At 42.8% G+C, this 23,051-nt stretch overlaps 1 protein-coding gene across 6 annotated transcripts in view; it reads left to right on the top strand.

Moving 5' to 3' along the window:
• Positions 1–23,051, top strand: part of KCNIP1 (potassium voltage-gated channel interacting protein 1) — a 334,144-nt gene that overhangs the window by 217,186 nt on the left and 93,907 nt on the right. The window contains exon 1 of one of the 6 annotated variants that reach the window (XM_051631416.1): positions 20,975–20,996. The exons of 4 other annotated variants lie outside the window; for them this stretch is intronic. Coding sequence is in view for 1 of the 2 variants with exons in the window: in XM_051631411.1 (XP_051487371.1) it covers positions 21,202–21,301 (100 nt within the window). In the remaining variant the exon portion in view is untranslated. Of the gene's footprint in view, positions 1–20,974; positions 20,997–21,109; positions 21,302–23,051 lie in introns of those variants that run through there. One more of the 6 variants, XM_051631411.1, reaches the window with a different exon arrangement.

Consider the following 23,051-nt stretch of genomic DNA (forward strand, 5'->3'; position numbering starts at 1 on the left):
CTGAGAGCTCCAGTACCTGGTACTCCAGGTCTCAGCAGAGCAGAATAGAGGGCCAGAATCACCTCCCTGGCTCTGCTGGCCACTCTGAAGCTACTCAGGGCAGTCCTTTATCTTTGAGGAAAACTAAAGTTTTGCCTGGATTTAAACAGCACTTTCTATTAATGGAGGTGTTATGAAAACACTTCATTTTTCTTTTAATTGCTGTCCTGAATTTCCACTTGTTTACTGAGATGTTAAAATGGGGACAGCAATTAAAAAAATATAAGACTATAGCAGATTTGGTCAAAGCAGCCTGCTAGTGGAAACAGATTTTGTGAAATTTAGATTAAACCAGGGTTTTTCTTCTGTTCAGTAAATTATTGCTCTCTACAATATATCTCATTAAAAGTCTTTATTTTTTTTAAAACAAAATGAAATCACTTTGAGGGGTATTTCCTTTTTGGTTGTATGTCACTTCAGGCCATCTGTGCAGCAGCACAGTAGAGGCATCACTATGGTGTTTTAAATACAGGGCACCTGCTGCTAATGTTGGATTTGCTTCATTACACCACACAAAGGAAAAGCTTCTGTTTTAAAATAAATCACAAAGAATATTCACATATCAGCTTATGAAAATCTAGAGGCTTGTATTGTAGCCACCTCAGTACTCTTTCAACTGGGATTGAGTTTGACCTGTCTGTACCCAAAAAGTTCACATGGCTTCCCACATGATATGGAGACTGGAAAACTGCAGCTCATTTGCTGATCCTGAGAATGTCAGTAAATTGGAAAATAATCTTGCTAGGACAGATCTTTAAAAATCATAGTTATTGCTGATCTTTAAACTGCACTGACTCAGCCAATGCTGGTCATCAGTGCTAGAAGATCTGCTGAACCTGTGTTGATTAAAACCTTCTGAGCCCCTGCTGTAGCTGAGTATTGGTGCTGCTGTGTCTTGTCCAGGCAATCATGTCCTGCAAATAACATTTTCTTAAATTGCTCTATAAATTTTAAATTGCTATGGAAGTCATGCAGGTTCTTCTGAAAGCTAAACCATTTTTATTGGCTTTGTGTTCTCCATAAACGAGGCTGCAGCTGGAGAGAGCACTTCATTACTGCCCCAGTCACAGATTTTTCAAGTGGGATGTTTTCAGTGCAAATGTGGATCCACAGAGTTGTTTACTGATAAATTAGAGCAAAACTTCTCAGCAACATCTGTGAAAATATATGCAGTCTTAAAAACAGGCAGGACATCTTGAGGACAATGCTGGGAAGCAGCTTCTGCATTCCAGGGCTTAGAAACAGAGCACAAGGTTTGGTAGTGCCTGGTTGTGTCACCAGGTAAACTGAGCTCCTTTTCCACACCTGTATTGAATAAGAATAAATAATGTGTTTAGTTTGGAGCAGGCTGTAGTGATTGCATCACTGGGCAGTGAAGTCAGCCTTAGATGAACATGTGAATATAGAACCACCAGGGTGCAGTTTCAGGAGTGATTAATTTCTATTTAAATGCAAATACAGAAATGTCATATTGCAGTGCAGTGGGTGAAATACAAAATTATACCAAGTACTATGCTTGTATATACATTATAGTGTGATAGTTGTAATAATTAGTATACTACATATACTATATGATTTAGCAACAACTGTTTGAGACATGCTTGAAAAGCAACACGCACACACTTTAAAACTTCAGAAGGTCCCATGTAAAACTTATTGCACATTCCTGTGCTTTTTATCAGACAAGAGTTTAACAACATTCCCAGCTCAAGGAATTCATACACCACCATGTTAGGGAGCAGACTCTTGGGAATGAGGACAATTTTGGTAGTTGCTAATGCAGTGATTATTTCCTGTCTAAAGCCAAAGAGATCGATAACTCCAGTTAAAAAGAGAACCCTTCAGGGGAAAGAGAAAATGTGTCAGAGGAGCTCTCTGGACTGTGTAAGTAACAATATTTTATAGAACCAACAAACAAGCTATTCCCAGGCCAGTAAGCAACATGCCTCAGCTGCAGGTCAGGTACAGCAGAAATTAATTTAGCCCAATAATATGTGTAGCTTGTAGTACCATCCACAACATTGCAGAATTAATTTGGCAACACTTCCCGTTCAAGCCTTCATGAGGCAGCTCACAAAGGAGGATCACAAATCAATAAATAATAATAAATAATAATCATCAATAAAAGTTTCACTGAAGGGCTGGGGCAGGGGTGTCCCTAGCTTTGGGATAAACAGGTCAAATAAAAAGTTAAACGGAGCCAAATTTGTCCTACAACATCGTTTAAAAATGAAAGACAGAACATTGTAGCATTCTTTACTTGGTTTTATTTTCAGGTTGGAATTAACTAGTCAATTTGGTACCAGTCAGAAGCAGATCAGATTGACCCAACCTAGTAAACATAAATCTATTTTGATTTGTCCTTTTTTTGTTTGTTTTTTTTTCACTCAGCCTTTAAGTTTTGGTAATTTTAAGGGTTATTTTTTAAATGGAAAAGAAAGCTGGTCCTCATCCCTGCAGGGCACAGAACAGCACAGATTTCATGGTTACAGGCTAATGGGAGTAGCAGGTCCTTTCACTCCAGTCAGCTTGTGGGTGGACTGCTGTAATGCACTGGTGGGTTATTCAAGTTACTCCCCTTTTATTGTGTCCTTTGTCACTTTGAGAACCACACTTCATTCTTGTGGGCTGTATTTCCCAACACAGCAGAGAAGAAAACAATCTTTTGGCCTCTAATTAATACACAGAAGTCTAAATGGAAGTGCTCACGAGCAGCTGTTTTGCTAATTCCTTGAGCCAGCTGCCTCTGCTGCCTGTGTCTGCCTGGCACAAGCCTTTCTTGATTCCTTCCTGCTGCAATCACCAGGGTTAGTCCTTGAGACCTATTACTTCATTTTGTGGAGCAGAAAGTTGTTTTCTCCATCTCTTCCCATCCAGTTGTTTTTACTAATTGCACACAGACACCCCCAGGACTGTAATTGCCTCTTGGGTCCAGAGGTCTGTGCTCAGCTCCCACTCCCTGGCACCATTCTACTGTGCCTGAGGCAGAGGAGCAGTTTTGCTGGGCAGTGTCCCTGGAATTGTATCTCAAGTGTGTTGTAAAATAATCTTACTGAAACGAGGCTGTACAAACCACTGAGAATTGCAGAATGATTTAGTTCTGCACAGTAACTTGGAAAAAAAAAAAAATAAAAAATTAAAACCTCAGGAACACGATATTTATTGCAAACTACTGAACTTTAAACATCTATGTGCCCGAGAGGAGATTAAATACATGTTCTCACTCTGGTGCTGTTATGACAGAACACCTTACGTCGTCTGAGCTGCCCAGGAGTGTGAAACAGGAATGGCCTTTGAGACTGTAGAAAACTCTAAGTGGAAATGAATTCACTGGAGATACATTAGTTCCTGTAAGTCTCTTTGTAAAAATGTTTCTCTCAGTCTTATCTGCTGCTGTGCCAACTGCCTGTAACAACAGAGGAAATGAAAAAATGGTGCTAAGAAATCTCAGGCTGCTTATTAAGCCTTTTTAAACCATCATACAAAACCAAGGGAGCAATGTACTCAAAGGAGGATTTCTCAGTTTCTCAGAAGCACAAACATCACTTGACATTTATTTGGTGTTGTGGGGTTTTTTTTAATGTTTATTATAAAAATATTTTTTTAAAGCAACATGAAAATAATCAGGTAACTATTTTTTATTTTTTGCCTCTGTGACTGGAGTCTCTTCAGTTGCATAGTGACAAAAAATGATGTCTGAGAATTATTAGTCAAAATGTAACTCTGGCTCTTTTTTCTCCTATCTGTAACAGAAAGTCACATGGTTTGAGTCTTCTGCAAAAGCAATTGTTACCATATGTATTGTGAGGGAAGGCCTAGAGGAAAAGAAAAGCTAGTGTCATAGCTGTGGCCTTGCCCCATCAGTCTGTGGTACAGCCAAAGAGCTGAAGGACTCCATCTCTGGAGCTCCCCAGATACATCTTAGTGCTTCTGCAAAATGTTTCACTTTGTAATGTTTGATGTTGATGCAAAAATGGCCTTGCAGTTTGATTAGATGGATTTCACTAGGCTTGTAGGGCATTTCCGTTGGTATAGTCCCTCCTCCTTCACCCCTCTGCCCAACAAGGAGGAGGAGTTACCCTGAAGTAAGGAAAGGGCAAAAAGATGATGTGTCTGAGGACTGCAGTCTCCAACCACTTACATCTCTACTGGTTGTAAATTATTGGCTGATAATGAAAAGACTTGGTTTGTGCATTGGGTTAGTTGAATAAAAGCAATATGAAGCTAATTGTAAAGCTAGGAGCTGTATGGCTGGGTTTGAAATGTGTTAATTTATAGATGAGTAGACTGCAAACTGTTCTGACCTGGCAGTTACAATGGCTGTAGCTCATTCCATTTAGCCACTCCCTTTTCAGAAGATCTTGCTTTCACTTAGGGTTTTCTGTGTTATCCATCACAGACCTTTTTCAAACTAGTAATTAGGCATGTGCTTAGATCTCATCAGCTAGAAAGCTAAGTATATCCCTGAGCACTCTGAGTAGAGATGGGAATACCCATATGCCTGAATGCTCTTCTAAATGGGGTTAACCATGTGAAATATAACCCATCCTGTAGTATTTCCACTGTGACAATTTGTCTTTGGTGCAGTGGGCCATCAGTAATTGTTAGATGAACTGTGTTTGTCACACCATCTATGCCCTTTAAACTGCATACTTCCTGGGCTCCAGGATATTTTTCTTCTATTCCTCCAGCCCTCAAAGCTAAGGAAGTTTTAGTTCATTGGCTGTGTTAGAGGTCAGACATAAATCACAAACCTTCCTTCCTTTTCTGTAAGTCGTGAGTAGATTATTCCAAAGGAGTCAGGCAAGGAAGAAGCTGCTTTGCTGTGCCTCCATAAAAGCTGGGATTTTCTGAGAGTGATCTTTGCTGCCTTATTCTGAGTTTACAACAGACAGGCAGAGGATATCTTGGGGCTCTGGATCATTAACTTGACTGTGCAGTAACTGCAGATTAACTATTTATTGTTTCTGTGGTCTGGTGCCTGCCTATGCCACTGGCAAATGTTTGGTAATTTACTCTGAAAGGTGTCTATATTACTATATTTTTTCATAAGACAGCCCTGAGAATGTAAAGCTGCTTTAGCTTCAGGGTTATTATTTCTTTCACAGAGCTGTCAATATAGTCAGAGAGAGAAACTGGTAAGGAAGCAGCTGCAAAGTGGATTATGCTGTGAAAAGAACGGAGCCCTTCTCCAAATGCTGTCTTTGTACCTATAAGATGTTTTAGCAGTCTATAAAGAAGACTTTCTAACAATGAAGAGTTTTTGCTTTTCTAGCTTTCCTCCTAAAAACTGGGAAATGCAGTGTGCTGTATCCAAGGGCTAGTGTCAGAGTGAGCCATGACCTGGGCACTGGTCACTTACAGGGGGGTCTCCTCTGCTCGGGAGAGAAGGATGTACCTGAGCACGTGCGTTGGTTTGGAGTTACTTTCCTAAACTTGGTATGAAAAGAGGAAAAAGCCTTGAGCATTAAGGGTGCAGTTTTCCACAGAGGCACTGTTAGGCAATGAAGGGCCTATACTTTTTGGCAGAGAGTCCCTACTGACTCTAAGGATATGCCTTATGCTAGGTAAGAAGGTAAGACCAAGCCACCTGCTGTAGCTGGCTTCAGTCAGAAGCTACCATCCTTTGACTTGAGGTTAAAAGGTCTATTCTCCAACAGTTGGTCTGCAGGTAACTCTGGTGTTTAAGCACCTTGTCCTTATACAAAAAGAGAAAAAAAATGCTCCTTAGTGTAGTCCTTAGTAAGGGACAAACGATTTCTCTGTTGGTCCTGACTGGGTGCCATTCCAGTGCTGTGCTCGACAAAAGGGGACAAGGAGCAGAAGCCCTAAAGGTACCTTGTGGATGCTGCCAGCTGCTGGCACAAATGGCCTCTTGGGATATTTCTTTTCAATCTGGACTTCATATCTTTATCTTCTTTCTACATCCTCACTTTCAAAAACTATCTCTTCATCTCCTTGCAGCCTGATCTAGCATGGATTCACATCAAACCAACTTTTCTTATGTTTCACTGCACTCTCATTATACTCCTCTTACCTTTTCCACTTGCCCTTGCTCCTCTGTGACCATCACCCTCTTGGACTCTCTAAAAGACACCCTGACTTAGATCCTGCTGCCAGCAGGGACAGGCATGGTCCAGGAGTTGTGCAGTGGCTGGGACAGGCACTGTGATGTTCTTACCACCTCTCAGCACCCCATTGCCAGAGGTTACTTTTAAGGGCAGAAGTTCAATAATGCAAATAAGTTGGGATGCCTGTGACTCTATTTGCATGTTTTAACATGCATTGCCTTCATTTGAATGCAAGTTTTTAAGTTGAACGTCATCCCTATTGGCTGCTGGGTGAGTACAGAGGATTAGGTCAAAAACGTGACTTTCTGTTGGAAGACAAGTTTTTTCAAGGATTGCACAGACAAACATCCGTTTATTCGTGCAGCACCATTGCGGGATTGCCCAGGGAACGGCACTGAAGTTTTTAGCGTCAACCTGCAAAGTCAGTAAAGCACAAGCTGGAGTCATTTGCTCCCCCGGAAAGAGAGTTACTCGTAGAGATAAACCTAAACTCTGGTAGTTATCAGCGGGTTCTGTTTCCTCCTGCAGCGTTCCGTGCTGGCGGGGCGGCGCGCAGGGTCCCTGCCTGTGTGCGGGGGGACAGCAGAGGGCAGCAGCGCCCCGCCAGCGCCCTGCCCGCCCCGCCTGCTGCCCGCCCCGCCTGCTGCCCGCCCCGCCTGCTGCCCGCCCCGCCTGCTGCCCGCCCCGCCTGCTGCCCGCCCCGCCAGCGCCCTGCCCGCCCCGCCTGCTGCCCGCCCCGCCTGCTGCCCGCCCCGCCTGCTGCCCGCCCCGCCAGCGCCCTGCCCGCCCCGCCTGCTGCCCGCCCCGCCTGCTGCCCGCCCCGCCAGCGCCCTGCCCGCCCCGCCTGCTGCCCGCCCCGCCTGCTGCCCGCACCGCCTGCTGCCCGCCAGCGCCCTGCCCGCCCCGCCTGCTGCCCGCACCGCCTGCTGCCCGCCCCGCCTGCTGCCCGCCAGCGCCCTGCCCGCCCCGCCTGCTGCCCGCCCCGCCTGCTGCCCGCCCCGCCTGCTGCCCGCCAGCGCCCTGCCCGCACCGCCTGCTGCCCGCATCGCCTGCTGCCCGCCAGCGCCCTGCCCGCACCGCCTGCTGCCCGCACCGCCTGCTACCGGCACCCGCCGCGCTTGGGAAGGGACGGATGGCACAGGGGCTGGTGGCACAGGGGCTGGTGACACAGGGGCTGGTGACACAGGGGCAGCTGACACGGGCTGGTGGCACAGGGGCTGGTGGCACAGGGACGGGTGGCACAGGGGCAGGTGGCACCGGGACAGCTGCAGTGCTTGGGAAGGGACGGATGGCACAGGGGCTGGTGGCACAGGGACAGGTGGCACAGGAGCAGCTGCAATAGCCTGGAAAGGGGCAGGTGACAAGGGCAGGTCACTCAGGGGCAGCTGCAGCAGCCTGGGAAGGGGCAGGTGACACAGGGGCAGGTGGCACAGGGGCAGGTGGCACAGAGGCTGGTGGCACAGGGGCAGGTGGCACAGGGACGGGTGACACAGGGGCAGGTGACACAGGGACAGGTGGTACAAGGACAGGTGGCACAGGAGCAGCTGCAACAGCCTTGGAAAGGGAAGGTGACAAGGGTAGGCGGCACAGGGGCAGGTGATACAGGGGCAGCTGCAGCAGCCTGGAAAGGGGCAGGTGACAAGGGCAGGTGGCACAGGGGCTGGTGGCACCGGGACAGCTGCAGTGCTTGGGAAGGAGCATGTGGCACAGGGGCAGGTGGCACAGGGGTAGCTGCAGCGGTGCTTCCCTGTCCATGTGATTGCCAAGTCCTTCAGTGACGTTGAATTCAAGAACCTGAGGCTGTTTTAACTGCACGTGCCTGTGACTGTCAGCGTTTGACAAACACCCAAGTGTGTATTTCATTGCATTAAGGCTGAAACGCAATTTGAAGAGAATGGTGTTTCCAGGCTAGGGCTGCCTGCTGCCTGTGGCTTGCTTTTCTTGACAATTGTATCAGTGCCACCAGGTGGGGATAAGATCCTTTTTAGGTTTAAACTGGATATTCTTTCCCGGTTACATGTTGGGGCTGGGTCCTCCAGCAGTGTTTAAACGCAGCCCTGGAGGGCTGGTCTGTTCCATGGTGCTCTCGAGCTCTCTTGGCACAGCTCTGCCCACAGGTGACCTGTTGGGGACACCACAACCGACCCCGTGGCTTCAGTGGGAGCCTCAGTGGCTTCACCAAAGTGAAGGGATGAAAAACTATTCAAGGGCTAGGAAAAAAAGCTTTAGTCAAATAATTCATACTACACAAAGTTGTTTTAGGTCTAAGTACTGTGACATTTTTCAGGGATCTGGTATTTATTTTCACTTCTCAGTGCCAGGTTTCTGTGAAGCCTGAAGCTGTAACCCAAACTTTGTATTCTGTTTTCTTGCAGGTAAGTCTGGACTGGTCTGTTTGAACTGTGCTGTCTGGGAATGTAAATGAACAAAGTAAGCCTTCTTCAAGCTGTCCCAGCCTGTTAACAAGGTCAGAGTGTTGTCTTTATTTTTGAGCTCTAATATTTCAAATTAAAATGAAAATGGAATGGATAACACCCCTGCAGACCAGTGTGGCTAAGCTGGCACTGTAAGATCTTCCTGTTTATTTCAGATGTGGATGCCACAGAACAGATGTATGTTATTGAGAATAATTATGCAGGCTACTATTTCTCCTGTTCATCCTTAAACCAAGACTGGGTGGAGATAATATGAAATATTCATGGTACTGATATTCTAAAGGCTAATTCAGCTTTTTATAATATTTTTTTATTGATAATTGAAGTTAGTTCTCTAGTTATGATGGATTCCCAGATATAAAAATGTCAGTGCCTCCTCTCAATTAGGGCCAAGGTAACAGGTCACGCCCTGAAAAGCTTACTTTGTGGATCATTCAGAACTTATTCTCTTTAATTAATAACCTGGCAATGGGATCTTGCTATAATTCAGTAAAATACTGCTATTGGACTGGCATGCTTTGCTTCCTACCTGACCCTTGCTCTGTGGCAACTCCTGCAAGCAATGAGAGACATCCGAACCTTGCAAGCTTCCGTGCATTGGAATGAGCAGACTCCACTGAGATGACGTCATGTTTATTGTGTCAGAGTTGAAAATTATTGACTTTGAATTATTCTTGCTCTCTTTTCTTCTCCCATTATCTCCAGGAACAATTCAATTCACCTCTTGTCAAATCCTGCGGGTGGCTTTCTCTTGAAGTGTTGTCTGTGTAGAGCAAACTGTGGCTTTATTAAGAAGTCTGTACTGTTGTTCTCTAATTGCCCTTCACGTGCCAGTAACAATGTCCTTTTTGCAGTATTGCTCTGTGCCCACGTTGTGGTATCTTCTCAGATCAGTGCTATTCTAATATTAATTGTAGGACAGATATTGATGATCAATATACCCAAAATGGTGCACAGGTATGTTCTCCTCTTATCATTTGTGAAGCTTAAAATTATTCACATTCCAAATTTTATTTTTTTTTTTCATATTTCAGCTAGGCAGTGTAAAAGCTCCTCACTCTCCTCAGATTAGTGCTGTACTACTCCAGATTTTGTGTGTTTGGTTATGTCTTTTCAAATAGTATTCAAATCAGACAGCAAAATTGTATATGAATGCTAAGTAAGTTTTTAGGCTTGGCTTTTTTCCTTTCCACTTCTGTTGGCTGATGTTAGGATGTCTGTTATCAACTGGGAAAAGGGACATATGTTCTTCATAATTGTATCACCACTAGCATTTTGAGGTTGTAATAGCAAGGGGGTATTTTCCCATGTTAGTGAATGCCTGACTTCTGGAGAGAAGCTGAGATGTGAGGTGGCAGCAAAATGTGTTACTCAATTCACATATGCTATATTTCGGTCTCAGACCTACAGCTTTGTAGCAGCAGCTGTATTTATTGTTTTCTTCTGAAAGATTAGTGCTTTTGGTCCTGCTTACCTGTTTCTTTGGACATACTAGACACAACATTCTCAGTGTGCATCATACTCCTTTGAACACCTTGAGGCTACCAGTTTTGTACCTCAGTGTGCATCCTGCCCTTGGTATAGAACAACTGCTTCACCACAGAAGGGTTACACTGTAACTTCGATGCTTTTGAAGCCTTTTGATTCCAACTTTCCATTTTTTTGACTTTTGAAACCAGTTTGCTTTCCAAAGCCTGGGTGAGCAAATCCTTTCCCTCTGCAGCAGCTGATCAGCCTCTAGTGCATGTGTGCACAGTCACCTCTGTCATGACATGTGAGACTTCTGTGCCTTTTCATGTCCCATGTGCTGAGCTCACTCCCTGTCCACCCAGCTCTGTTCCCCCTCTGTGTTCCTGAGATGCCCTCATCAGCTTTGGCTTGGGGAGTTCTGCACAAGGAGCAGTTTCCACACTCCCTACACAATGCATTCATTGCCTCCAAGACCAGTAAGCACCACATTGAACCAGGCACATTGCCCATTATAATGGGAATAAATACACAGTAGTGTAACAAGGCTATTTCTCTTATTGTGAGGAACTCTGGAACTGTTAATGGAAGAGGGGCTGGATGTGAAAATACCATCTGTCATGTCTCACTGCAATAAAAAGCAGGCTTGTATTTTAGCATTTCTGTTTGAAACGTAGAAATGCCTCTTTCAAGGTTTTTTTAGATGTTAGCAGGTGAAATAATTAGATGTGAATATTGATACAACAAAATAAAGATAAAGCCTAAAAAATAAATATTTGATGTACTCTAAGTTATGAACAGCATTTTAGAAACAAGCTCCAATTTAAAGAAATCTAAAAAAAATAACCTTCTGCAAATCCCTGAAGTGAAAATTAATATTCAGGTTTTACGATCCTGACACTGGCTGCAGAAGTGATGCTGGGGGGTTTAGGAGATAAGTAAAAAATGAATGCTTCTGAAAATGCTGTTCGTGTACAGCCATGGTCTGCCCCAGCATATCTCAGAACTCAGCACCATGGGAGATTTCATCAGGCTTCAGAATTTAATTTTAAAAAATATACCTCTCTGTAAGCCTCACATAACGAGTGGTATTCCTTTGTTGCCCTCAGGCTAATATTAATATCCAGAGGAAAATATGCTGCCTTTAAACAGACCCTAAACTCCAGAAGACAAAGACTGGCAGCTATCTTCAGTAATAGCTCATGTGTGTGTTGTCTACAGAAAGCTGCACTGTTGGGTTAGACCTTGGTAGGCTGTGAAACATGGAGCGTTGGGAAGTAAATATATGGGGGAGTCCTTCATTGGAAAGAGAAATGTTCTGGGAAGCAGCTACTCCTGCTCAGCCAGTGGGCTGTTCTCTGAGGATTGATTGCTGCTATTGTGACAGCCTTTGTTTTCTGATTTATACCTTCATGTTGATGCTGAAATCCTCCTTGTCATCGTGTTAGTAGAGAAGGGGAAGGAGTCAGAACATATTGCTCTTGGACCAGTGTGGGAAGCAGAGGCTGGTGATGAGGCTGTTGATCAGGCAGGCCCCCAGTGGAAAAGCAACAGGACATTCAGCAGAGAGAAGGGGCAGAGAGAGTTCCTACTTTTGAGATATTTAGAATTTTAGTATGAAAAATGAGTAAGTTTATTTCCTATGTCTAACATCAAATCAGTATTTATAAAGGCTGAGTTGTGTTTATTTATAGAGAATTCTGCTCTTTTGAGGTCTTATTGCTGTTCTTGGGGCAAGGGAGTACAGAGCTGTGACATCTTTAAAAATACATTTGAAATCATATTCTTAAACATAGTTATTTTGTTTCCTGAGATTAGCAGAGAAACTGTGCAGGGGGCACCTTCAGTTTCAGTCTGGCCTACTATATTAAGCAAAGCACAATGCAAGACATTTCAGTGAGTGTGATGTGACTTAAAATGTACTTTTAATGATTAATTCAGCATGGAAAGCACTTTTGCAAGAGAAATTGCTAATGTGGTTGGGAGGGAATGAAAATAAAGGTTGTAAGATTAGAAGTATACTTGCTCTTTAAATCTTGCTGTTCTGGAACCCAAATGGTACTCACCAGCCCAGATAAAGCTGGGCAGTGTAACTATTGCTCTTTACTGCACTTTTTCTTTTGCTATAGTTCTCCAACCACCCATGGGCTAGGGAACTGCTGGTGCTCATGGTCATGTATAAAAACCTGACTGACATGAAATATGGCTTCAGTGTTTAGATGAAAGAACTTTCTGCTCAGCTTTAGCCAGAGTCAGAATTTCATGCTTTTCCTCGTGTAGGTTTATATATTTGCAGGCATGGTCTTGACAGCACTGATAGGATGCAACATGAGAAAGAACAGAGTGCTTTAAACCTCCTCCAAGCAGGCTCAGCCATTCTGGTCCTTGAAATGGCAGCCAACTCCCTGAGGCCTTTCTAGGTGACAAATCCTAGTGGTACCACTCTCGTAGCATTGTGTGAGCAGCAATGCTGCAGTGGAAATGTTTTAGCCTGTAACCTTAAGTTGAAATATAAAGCAACACAGAAAAAACCTCAGGCTGCTCTTGGTTTTATGATGCAATTTAGTAGCTGAGAAAGCAGCTTATCTCCCCTGAAACAAAACTGTTATCTGGAACCAAATGACTTACCACCTGAAGTAGAGATCCTCAGTGCTTTGGAGTTAAATGGTTTAAATTTCTTGTGAAACAGGAGGAAAAAGTGGGGCTTTTTTGATTGTTTTCTGGAGATTTGTTTTTGTCTTGCACTGTTTTACATTATTTCTCAGTGTTCCTTTTCCCACAACAACGTCTCCCTTGTGTCTGAAAGAAAAACCTGATGAAATAATTTTCTGTGAATTTGTTTCTCTGCCCTGCCACTGCTTGTGCTGATGAAGGAAAGTGGTCCAGGAAGGAAAGTGGTCCAGGGTCTCTGGATAACCCCCTTATTGCTGAAGCCCACAACATGGTTCTGGCAATTAGAAGGGTCTGAAAGAGAGAGCACATTAAAGATTTCTGTTAGGTAGTTTATGTAAAAATTGAAGCTTTCTTGGAGCCCCATTTCACCATCTATGCTTCAAATCTTTTCTTCCCCGAGGTGGAAGTTAAATACTCAGTAGTCATTTATATATTTGTTCTGAAGAAATTCTTCTGGTATAAAATGTAAAATGGCAAAGATCTGTGGCCTTCTTGAGCATAGTTTAGATTTTACATAACTTTAGTCCTATTCATAAGGGGACCAGGTTTACAGCAAAGTTTCTGAGGACAAACTATATATATCCTAATACTGGGATAACATATATTTAGTTCACAGCATCACTTCTAGTCTTCTGAGGAGAATGAAACTGGCACCTTGTGTTCCTGGTGCACCATTCTCTCATGACCTTGAGACACAGTGAGAATGCTGCACAACTTGCAATTGTGCCTTCCTTTATCATGGAGAAAGGAAACTCCTGTCAGCAAAGCAAAATCAGGTAGTCTCTGCTTTTGTTACATTTTCTAATCCTGCTAGCTCAGATTTGTCTTCAAGTGGGTTTGTTTATTTCAGATCTCTTTCTGCATCTCTTCTGTTAATCTTTGTTGTCTGAAATAAAAGGTGGAAAACAGTGTATGTAAGCAATGGTTTCTGTGCTGCTGTCTCCTGTGTGCCAAAGCAACAGCAACATCCCTGCAACCAACAGACACATATCTGTGATGTCGGAAAACTATCAGATTAGTGCCCATCTGCTTTCTGCTTCAGTCATGTTATTTCCTGCAAAACTGGAAAACACTGAGCATAGCTACACATTCCCTCATGCCACTCAAGCTGTTACGAGCATTTGGATCACCAGTGCTTTGCTCTCAATAAATGCAATATTTTGCTACTGGGAAAATGTTTGACAACAAAAAAGACAAATAATCCACACCAAGCAAAGTGTGGTGTCTTGTGGCTGCAAAACAGCCTGCCTGTGAAGTCTCAGACAACAGGCAAATGCTTCATTTCCAAATGACCCATAAATGTAAAACAACAGCTTCTTCCTCCTGCTTTCGACTTGCTCCCAACTGACTTTAACCTCACAATTCAATCCATTTACTTTTTTTCTTTTGAGCAGACAGGCCCTAAGAGAGGATGCATCTGTTCCTGCCACAGCTGCAGTGTATTCTCTTCTGAGCATCCAGGTTCTCACCAGTAACTTGCTCCTTGCTGTGACCATCTCCCTCTGTTACTGCAGAGAGTAACATAAATAACAAAATCTGCATCATTTTTCTCTAGAATTTTTCGTTTCTCCTTGTTTCTTAGAGCCATAAACAGTTTACCAGCTGAATAAATTGCCACCAGGACGCAATCATCATGACATAACATTATTTCCTAATTCTGGATATTTTTTCTAGATTTTCTGGATGTCTGCCTCTGTATCTCCCAGAGATGGTTGCCCCAAAGTGATTGGGCTTTGTTATATTTGGTTGGAGTAAGAAGTGTCCACGAGCCTCATGCATTTATCTATATGCTTCAGGAAAGTTTATTTGTTGATAGGTCTCTTAAATACAAGCACAGTGTATGGAAGTACTAAGCTTTGCTTCACCAAATTCAAAAGCATATTTTCACTCTTACTTCACAGCCCATTAATAATTTAGTCAAGACCAGGGAATGGCACTTGGCCTTCCAGAAAGGTATTAACACCTCTAAAGAGTTGAGGCCAATTAATGCTTTGGGAGAAAGTGGAATTTTGTTTTGAGTTAGTTAAGAATTAATAAATCCATGAGGGAGTGGAGGCATTTGAAGGCAAATGTGTCACCAATACATTGTGTGGCATGAAATGAAACTGGAGAATCCCAACTATCCCTTCTTCTGTGTTGAGTTGATCATTGGTTGGAAGTTTGCCAGGTCTCTAAAGCCCATCGAATTTGGTTTTGGAAATGAGAAAATTAAGTTGGGTTCTTTTTTCTTTCCTGTCATCTTTTTCCCTATAAACTTTTCTGATGTCGTTGTTTAATTGGAATCCAATAAATGCTGTTGTTTAAATGCTTTTTAAAGTGATCATTTCATTGTTAAGGATGACTTCTTGGAAACTGGATATCCAGTTGCCCCTTGTGGGGATGTAGTGGGCCTGAAAACTGGGCACCTCTGGTTCTGTGGATCAACATCTCTTTGCTTTTCTGCTGTCTTCTCGCAGGTGTCCACCCAGTTCCCCTATGAAATCCATGTAAAAGGTGGTTGCTTACCATGACTGCACACTTTTATTTGATGTTCACAGAGACCAGGCAGCCCCCCTGTTATCCTTTAGTCTGTATAGAAAAAGCTGAAACAACATGTTCAGATCCCCCCCACACTGGGTGTGGAGCTGTAAGCTATGGGACAAGGTCATTCCTTTCCCTGGGCTTCTGTTCAGGCACCTGCAGGAGAGTCTCAGTGCACACTTCCATATTCCAAAGGACACCTGGCACAGACTGGGATGAGACATGAAGAGATGAGTCAGCCCTTTGAAAATGCTCTCAGAGAGCAAATTATCTCAGTGAAATGCATTGTTGATGCCCTTCATCAGTGAGTGCAGATTGCAGGGAATGTTTCAGGAAATCCTCAGTAACTCAGATGCAGAGCACTCTAGCAGTGACATTCTATGGGTCTTGTATGTGAAAATCAAGGTCAGACCTGCACTTTTCTTTGTCACTGCTTCATCCAGTTTTTTTCAGCTCTGCAACAATTCCTGTCCCTCCTTGATATTTATGTCCTTTAAATATACATGGACAGTAAACACCTTTTCCTGAGACAAGCTATAAATTTATTTATTTTTTAATCTATCTCTGGAAGTCATCTCTAGCAGCCTTGTGGATGCAACCTTGTCATTCCTTGTCCAGGATCAGCTGCTCAGCTTGAGTCTTGCTTTGAGCAGCTGGAAACTGCCCAGGGCCATGGTGGTGCAATTACTGTGTGAGCCTGGGATGTGAATTTCTGTGCCCTGCTAAGCCACAGAGAGCCTACTTCAATATTTTCTGCATAGCTTAGTTTACAGCTCTAATTTCTGAAAAGGGAAAGGGAGAAAGTAAAAATTCACCACTGACTAGCTTTGAAGTGGTTTTCTCACTAAGCAAGTCTATTAAAAAATGCTGTAAGAGAAATGTGAGCTTCCATACAGGAGATAAGCTTAGGAAGCTTCCTGCATGCTCTGCTTGCTGAGCAGCACCTTGCATCTTCATTTCTTAAATGTTCTGTTTGGGGCTATGATAAAAGAAACACACCTGCTGACACAACAGGCTGCCTTCAGGTGGGAGATACATCTTTCAGAATGCTGCCTAAAAACAAATATAGTGCTTTCTTAAATGGATAGATAACTTTTTCTAAGCTCTAATATATATTAGCTGACATGGTATTAGCTACAGTTGCTGTTTCAGAGAGCAGTGATTAAGTATAAGATTTGGTTCCTTGAAAAAGGAAATGGTATTTTGGATTCTCTGATAAAATTGAATCACCAGGGACTTGCAGTTGTCCTGGAAGCAAATCAAAGGAAGTGGTTCTCAGGGTATTTATGCAGTCTTGATTTGGGCACCGGTTTAAAATTATGTCAAAAGCAAATATATTTAACTGTTCACTTGCAGCCATTAGAAAGTGAGTGTTGTGCATTCACAGCTGGTTGGTGGTAATGGTGGTGGGCAGCTCGATTCCAACCTATGACATCAGCAGCTGTAGATACTAAACAAGCCAATAAAGTAGGGTGTAAAGGATGTACCCACACCCTCAGTTCAGCACTTATGATGCTGATTGTTCCTGGATTAAATCATTGAACACTGCTCATCGTGTCTCTGTTACAGACATGGTTAATAAGCTGAAAAATGACACTGTCTATACCAAGGCTATGACTAGGATGCTTTATAAAAACAAGAGTGTGGCAAAGTTTATCTGTGAAGCACTGAAATGTGAAAATACTGCCCTGGTCTCCTAGCCAGTCCTTACCACACTGGTTCATCATTCAGTGCATAAAGTAGGAAAATGTAAACTTTCTTTTTCAAAGATTTCATTCCCACTTGCATTAAATTCTCACTGCATCTTTTTGTATGACCATATTAGAAAGGACGTTACATTATTGGATGTGGATTTTATTCACTGAATAAATTGGCTTGGAATTTAATATTATTAGCATTTGAGAAAATACTGAGAGCGTTAAAGGAAATATTGAAAGAGCTGGAACTGACACATTTGCCATAAGTTTAACAGAGATGTGTTTTAAAAAGACACTCAGACAAAGATACTGAGGCATAATGAAGCCTCCTACACACACCACGAAATGAAATATTTATACTGTAATCATACTATTAATAAACTGATGGATCAGCCAGTGTCTGCTGCAACCAGACTCGTCTGAGAGACTCCTTACTGTCTAGAGAAGTGAAGCAAGGAGCTGAGGAGCAGAAGTATATGGACCACTCTGGGAAACCCTGTCCTGAATTAGCAGTGTAATTATGTAGTACACTGACTGTGCAAAACAGTGTCTTGTTGCAGCTGGCACTGTCCCCTTCCTTACTTCATGTGTGAAGTGCAAGGCCCAGGAGAAGAGCCCAGAGAGCAGAGGGAAGGTCTGCAGCTCCACTTGTGCTGCTGCCATCTCCGGGTGGATCCCCAGGAGTGCTGGGCAAGCCTTCTGCAGGGATCGAGGTGCAGCTGTGACACTGATGGGTCATCTGCTCTTTGGACATTGCCCCATTTCCAACGTTTAAACAAAATGAGAAGAGGTTTGTGTGAGGGAAGGGACGACAGATGGAAGTGAGAGGCACAGGGTATTTGGACTATGAAGTGACACAATGGGGTCAAATCTTACATGTGCCCTCAAGGGTAACTGTACAGGAGAATGGAACTCACACATAGATGCTGTCTTGTGTTCTCCTGATTACCTTCCCAAGTCCTGCTGTACGTGTGAGTTAGCTTAGAGATCACTCCTTGTCTAGTGGGAATGGAAGCTTCTCACAAGTGTGGTGAGCACACTGGCACAAGCCATTTACCCATGTGGTGCCCGGCCCTGCACCCAACATCTTATCTGCCAGACCCATCTGGATGACCAGTTCAAACTTTATCCAACATCAGAGCACTGTATGTGAGCATCTCCCAAAGAGTCTGCCTGGAGAAAAGCTCTGTTGTTTTGCTTTTTTTCACTCATGACTTTGTCCTTTTGTTCTCCTCTTTGTTCTGTCCTTCATGCACCTTAATTTTTATCTCATGCCTTGAAAACTGTCAGCAAAGCAGATGCTAATGAAGCAGTTCCTTAGGGCTAACATCTTCACATCATGAACCCCCAGGAATGCTGGATGCTGTGTGCATGTTGTAGAGATAAACAGTTTGCTTTCCTGTTGTTCTGTGCCCCTCCTGTGTGGGGTGATGGCTCAGGAATCCCACTGGATAAAGTGTCCCTGGCACTGCAGCAAACTGCTGCCTGGGTACCCAGCCTGCCTCTTGGAACAGAGAGGAGCCATCCAGGTGGCAGTGCCCCTTGTTTCACTGCAGGTAGGTGAATGGTTAACCAGACACTGCAATCAGCAGCAACTGGCTGTTTTCCTCCCAGAACACCCTCCCATGTTTCTCAGTTGACAGCAGTGTTTTCCTTCTTGGTGATTTGCTGAGGCTCAAAAAAAAAAAAAACAAACCAACAACAATTGGAATCTATATTGAGAGTTTGTTACAAATATGATCTATTGCTCTGAGGATGTAAGGAGTAGGAAATGCACAGCCTGCAGCTTTGTTCTGTTGGCTCACCCAAGCTGAAGATGTTTTGATTGGAGTATATCTGAGTAGGTTCCTTGTCTTTCTCCCCCTTTCTCTCTCCCCAGAGACACTATCATTGGTGGCTTGGGCTGCCAGAAAACAGCTGGGAAGTTCTCTTGGGTTTCAAAATGGCTTTTTTGTCTGGAAAAAGACAAAAACTTTCAAATAACTTCCATGAAGTCGGGGTCAGAGCAGCTAATAATTTCATCACAGAAAGTGCCACCAGGGGAAGGTAGGGGCTGTGGGAGTCCCCTCTCTAGTTTTGGGGGGTGGAAGAGGCCCTCCCCAGCTGGAGCTCTGGCACTGAGCAAGGGCAGCTCTCTGCTCTGCTCAGGCTAAAGTAGAACTTTGATTTTGCCTCTTGAATCCCAGCAAGGAGGGAGGATGCTTCAGCATGCGAAGCAACTGGGCTACTCTGGAAGTGCATTTTTTTGTCCAAGAAGTCTATTTGTGTGGGCCATTTTTATTTTCTACGGTAAATGTGGTTTTCTACAGGAAAAGCAATTATGTATTTGTTAATTGGTTATGTTGGTGGTCCAACTGACAGCAGCAAACTGGAACAATATGAACTAGACTGTGAAAAAGCCCCCTTCCAAACAGAAATGAAATTTATTTTGAATGCTTATTAGCATCACCCAGCTCTTGTCACTTTTAGTAGGAGCAGAGGTTTTAAACTTGACCAAAATTAAGCTTAAGTTACTTTCTTCTTTCTATCCTCCATTCCACTCTATTTAAATCAGGCTGCATTTCTTTTGCTTTCTGTACTAAAACATTGTTTACTATCATAAATTACCACACCTTGTGTCTGGTATGTCCCAAAGGTGGTTTCATTTCCATACTAATTGTATTTGATACTCCAGTAAATTCTTAAACTCCCCTCTGGAATGTTCAGCTTCAATGAGAAATTTGGTAAGGAGTTAGTTGTGAGACCCTTAGATTAAGTTCAATACTGAAGAGAAATTATCAGATTTTTTTTTTGAATGGAGATACCTGAAAAGCTGTAGCTGCTGCTGATGTTAATGATATTGATATAAGGAATAACTCTAAAATATTAATATATTGGAAAAATGATAGGGGAAACAGCTTTGTCAGGCCTTCAACAAGACCCTGCAACACAGCATTGCCCAAGTCAATAAGAAAAGTACTTGCCTGCTTTCAAAAGAGTCCTTGGGACTGACTCTGCTACATGCAACATGGGGGCCATTTGGTATCTGCACGAGATAGCAGGCCTTCAGAGGGCCTTACTGCAAGTGAGCAAGAATATTCTGGGAACTGTTAACATAAAATATCAGTTAAAGATAGAAGTAGAAGCAGGTAAAAAACAGTAACTGAAAACAGGGAGTCAGGGTTTGCTTTGGTTGGTTGGTTTATTTTTTGGGGGGTGCTTCTTCGGTGGTGTTGGTTGGTTTTGTTTGATTTTTTTGTTTGCTTGTTTTTAATTCTTTTCCTGTCTGAAACTGGCTGCAAATATGGAGATCTGAGTGGAGGTAAGTAGGAAGGACAAGCAAGTGCTTGCAGGTGTCTGCTGTTAAGGTGCTCAGAGGAGAATAAGGTTCTTCAGAGAATCTGTTCCTAACTGACAGGTCCAAGGACTTGGAAACAATTTTCTGAGAGCTTGGAAAAGTCCTTCCCGAGGCAGAGCAGGAAGTTACATGCAGTTCTGGCCATGGGCATACTGTGTCCTTGGTATCATTTCTTGCCTGTCCTCATCTGGAAACAGCCCTGGGAACAGCAGCTGACCTACAGCAAGGGCAGTTGTTCCACCATCTGCACAGAGCCCCCCAGGCTGTGCAGCAGGGGAAAGGCTTTTGTTTCTCACATATCCCTCCAACTTTAAAACTGATTTCCCTCTAAAAAGTCTCCTTACCATATTTTATATTTCACTAGATTCCTGTATTTGATGTAAAATGTGTGTGCAGTGTGAGAAAACATGACACTCAAGCACATTGCTGTCCCTCTGTGATTGTCTTTCCCTTGCTAGGGACACGCAGCACGAGGCTCATTTTCTAAATGAAGTTATTGACCCAGAGTTTTCTGAAGTTCACTTTAGCATCAAGCAAAGAATGTGTTTGGACTCTTTCCTCTGTGTCGTTAAACCATGGGATCTGTCTAAAACTGTAATTCAGTGTGAAAAAGGAGCATCAGATTTTCCTAGATACCAGACAGATTTGGTGAGTTTTGGCTGCAACTGAGGAAATGCTAAACAAGGTGGTTACCGTATATTCTGTTGCCTTAGAGACTGAAGCATCTGTATCCGTGCAGGCAAGTGATGCAGACATGGTAAGATTTGACTTCCTTGCGTTCCAGTGTTCATCTTGCTGTCAATGGAAATGTGTTATGGTGGGAATATGCAGGGCTTCTTTAGCATTCTGTTTATCTGGGTTTGTGGCATGTCTTGGGCTAGGAGGGCTTTTTAATTCAGGTCTAACTCTGAAGTCCGGACGCTCCCTAAGAGAAGATGTTTTTACATGAGTAATTTTTCAAGATGAACTTGGAGGGACTTGAAATGATTGTTGTACTGGTGATAATTGTTGGATTTGTGAAGGCACTTGAGAATCTGGGTCTCCTAGAAGGCAATTATGAAGGTAGGATGTTAAGAAATAGAAAATATTTTATTCTGTAAGCCATTTGCTGCAGAGCATTATACTTTCATCTGTATGTGCATGTGCAGTGTTTGAGCATCAGAGGAGCTGAATTGTAGCTGAAATAACTTTAGTGCTTTCCTTAAACAAATGAAATGTATTTATATGTCAGGATAGTTTTGTAGCTCTCATTACAGCTCTGAAAATAAATGTGACATAATCTTAAAAACCATTCTTGGTCTATGTTTGAGATTGTTTTAAGAACTTTAACACAGATTTCTATGCTTTAGCAAACTGCAGCTTGCATCCCAAAGCTCTGAATGAAAGCAGGGTATATATTTTAGTAAGTTTATCATTGTAACTCCTTAAATTGTTCCAATTGCTGGAAACATCATGTTTATTTTGAGCTATTCACTATTATTAACAGAAAATCCAAACCCCTTCCTGAGCTTCTCTGGACGAATGTTTCTGTCTTAAGCAGTTTAACCCTCTTTTAGGATATTTATCTTTAACAAATCTGCCTGGTCTTGCTTTCTAGTCTCATGCATGTTCTAGGAAAACACTACCACTTGAAATCTAAATACGCTTTGTTGAATATAGCTTGAAGGAGCTGACTGCTAGAGATACTTTAATTCTTGTTACCGCTTTGCTTTTATAAACCATGTAATTCATGTAGAGACACAGAAATCTTAAACAGAAGCAGAAGGGGTGAGTTTCAGACAGTGAGCTCTATAAATCAAAACATGTCTGTGCAGATAACCTCACTATTTAATACCAAGAGTAGATTTACAGTGTTCTGAAACCTTCCTCAATATGATACACCTTGAACAGCTGCTTTTAATAGAAACTTGAAGCTTGTTTTTGATGGCAAGCTGGAAGTATGCAGGTATTAACATAACCTTCAGCTACCCACAGATACTGACAATTAGTCCTTTCTGCTTCAGAGCTCATGACAACCTAGAAAAGGGGAGGTTGCTGGCCTTGTATTAATTACAGAACGTGTAATATAAGGTTCAAAGAACCTTGAAGACTAGCAGCAAGTACTTTACTGGAGGGAAAAAAAACTATAAAACTTTTGGTTCATTGATTGTTTGATTTATTTAGTCTCATACATGTACCTGTTTCTCCTACTCCCTGCTGCTTTGAGTATTTTTCCTCTTGTATCTTTGGATTAATTAAGAAGTGCCTGGTGATAATTCCTGTGCAGCATTTTGAAGCTAGGGCAGTCATCCAGATTGTTTAGCAATGGCTTTATGTGCCAGCTCTAGCTTTGCAAGGTCTATTGAAATGATCAAATTGTGCAAGTAAGACAGAGTGCAACAGAGAGATGCATTTATTCTGGCTTTTGGGAGCCTGCAGAACTCTGGGTGCTCTTATTATACAAAAGTGTGATATGATAACTGAGGTACAGTTCATTTCCTGGTCCAGTCCTGTCTCCTGCTCTAGCAGAGTCTGTTATGAATTGTTCTGTCTGAGCACCTGTTTTTTTGGAATCCTTTTGTTGACTTCCTGAATGCATTTACAGGCCAGATGCTGTTTAGTGACTCAGTTTGAAAAATAATAAAATAAAATTAAAAAGAGCATAGAAGAAGGAAGGTGTAAAAGAAAGAGCAGTGCTTGGGTCTGGGTAGCTGCACCTCCCCAGTGCCCACTCTCCTCATAGACTAGTGATCTTTACTTAAGTCATGAGGGGGGAATTGCATATTTAATACCACTGACTGCTAATGAGAGGGAAAGTTTGGGATATTTGAAT

Source organism: Apus apus, chromosome 13 (assembly GCF_020740795.1).
Source record: "Apus apus isolate bApuApu2 chromosome 13, bApuApu2.pri.cur, whole genome shotgun sequence".
Taxonomy (NCBI): Eukaryota; Metazoa; Chordata; class Aves; order Apodiformes; family Apodidae; genus Apus; species Apus apus.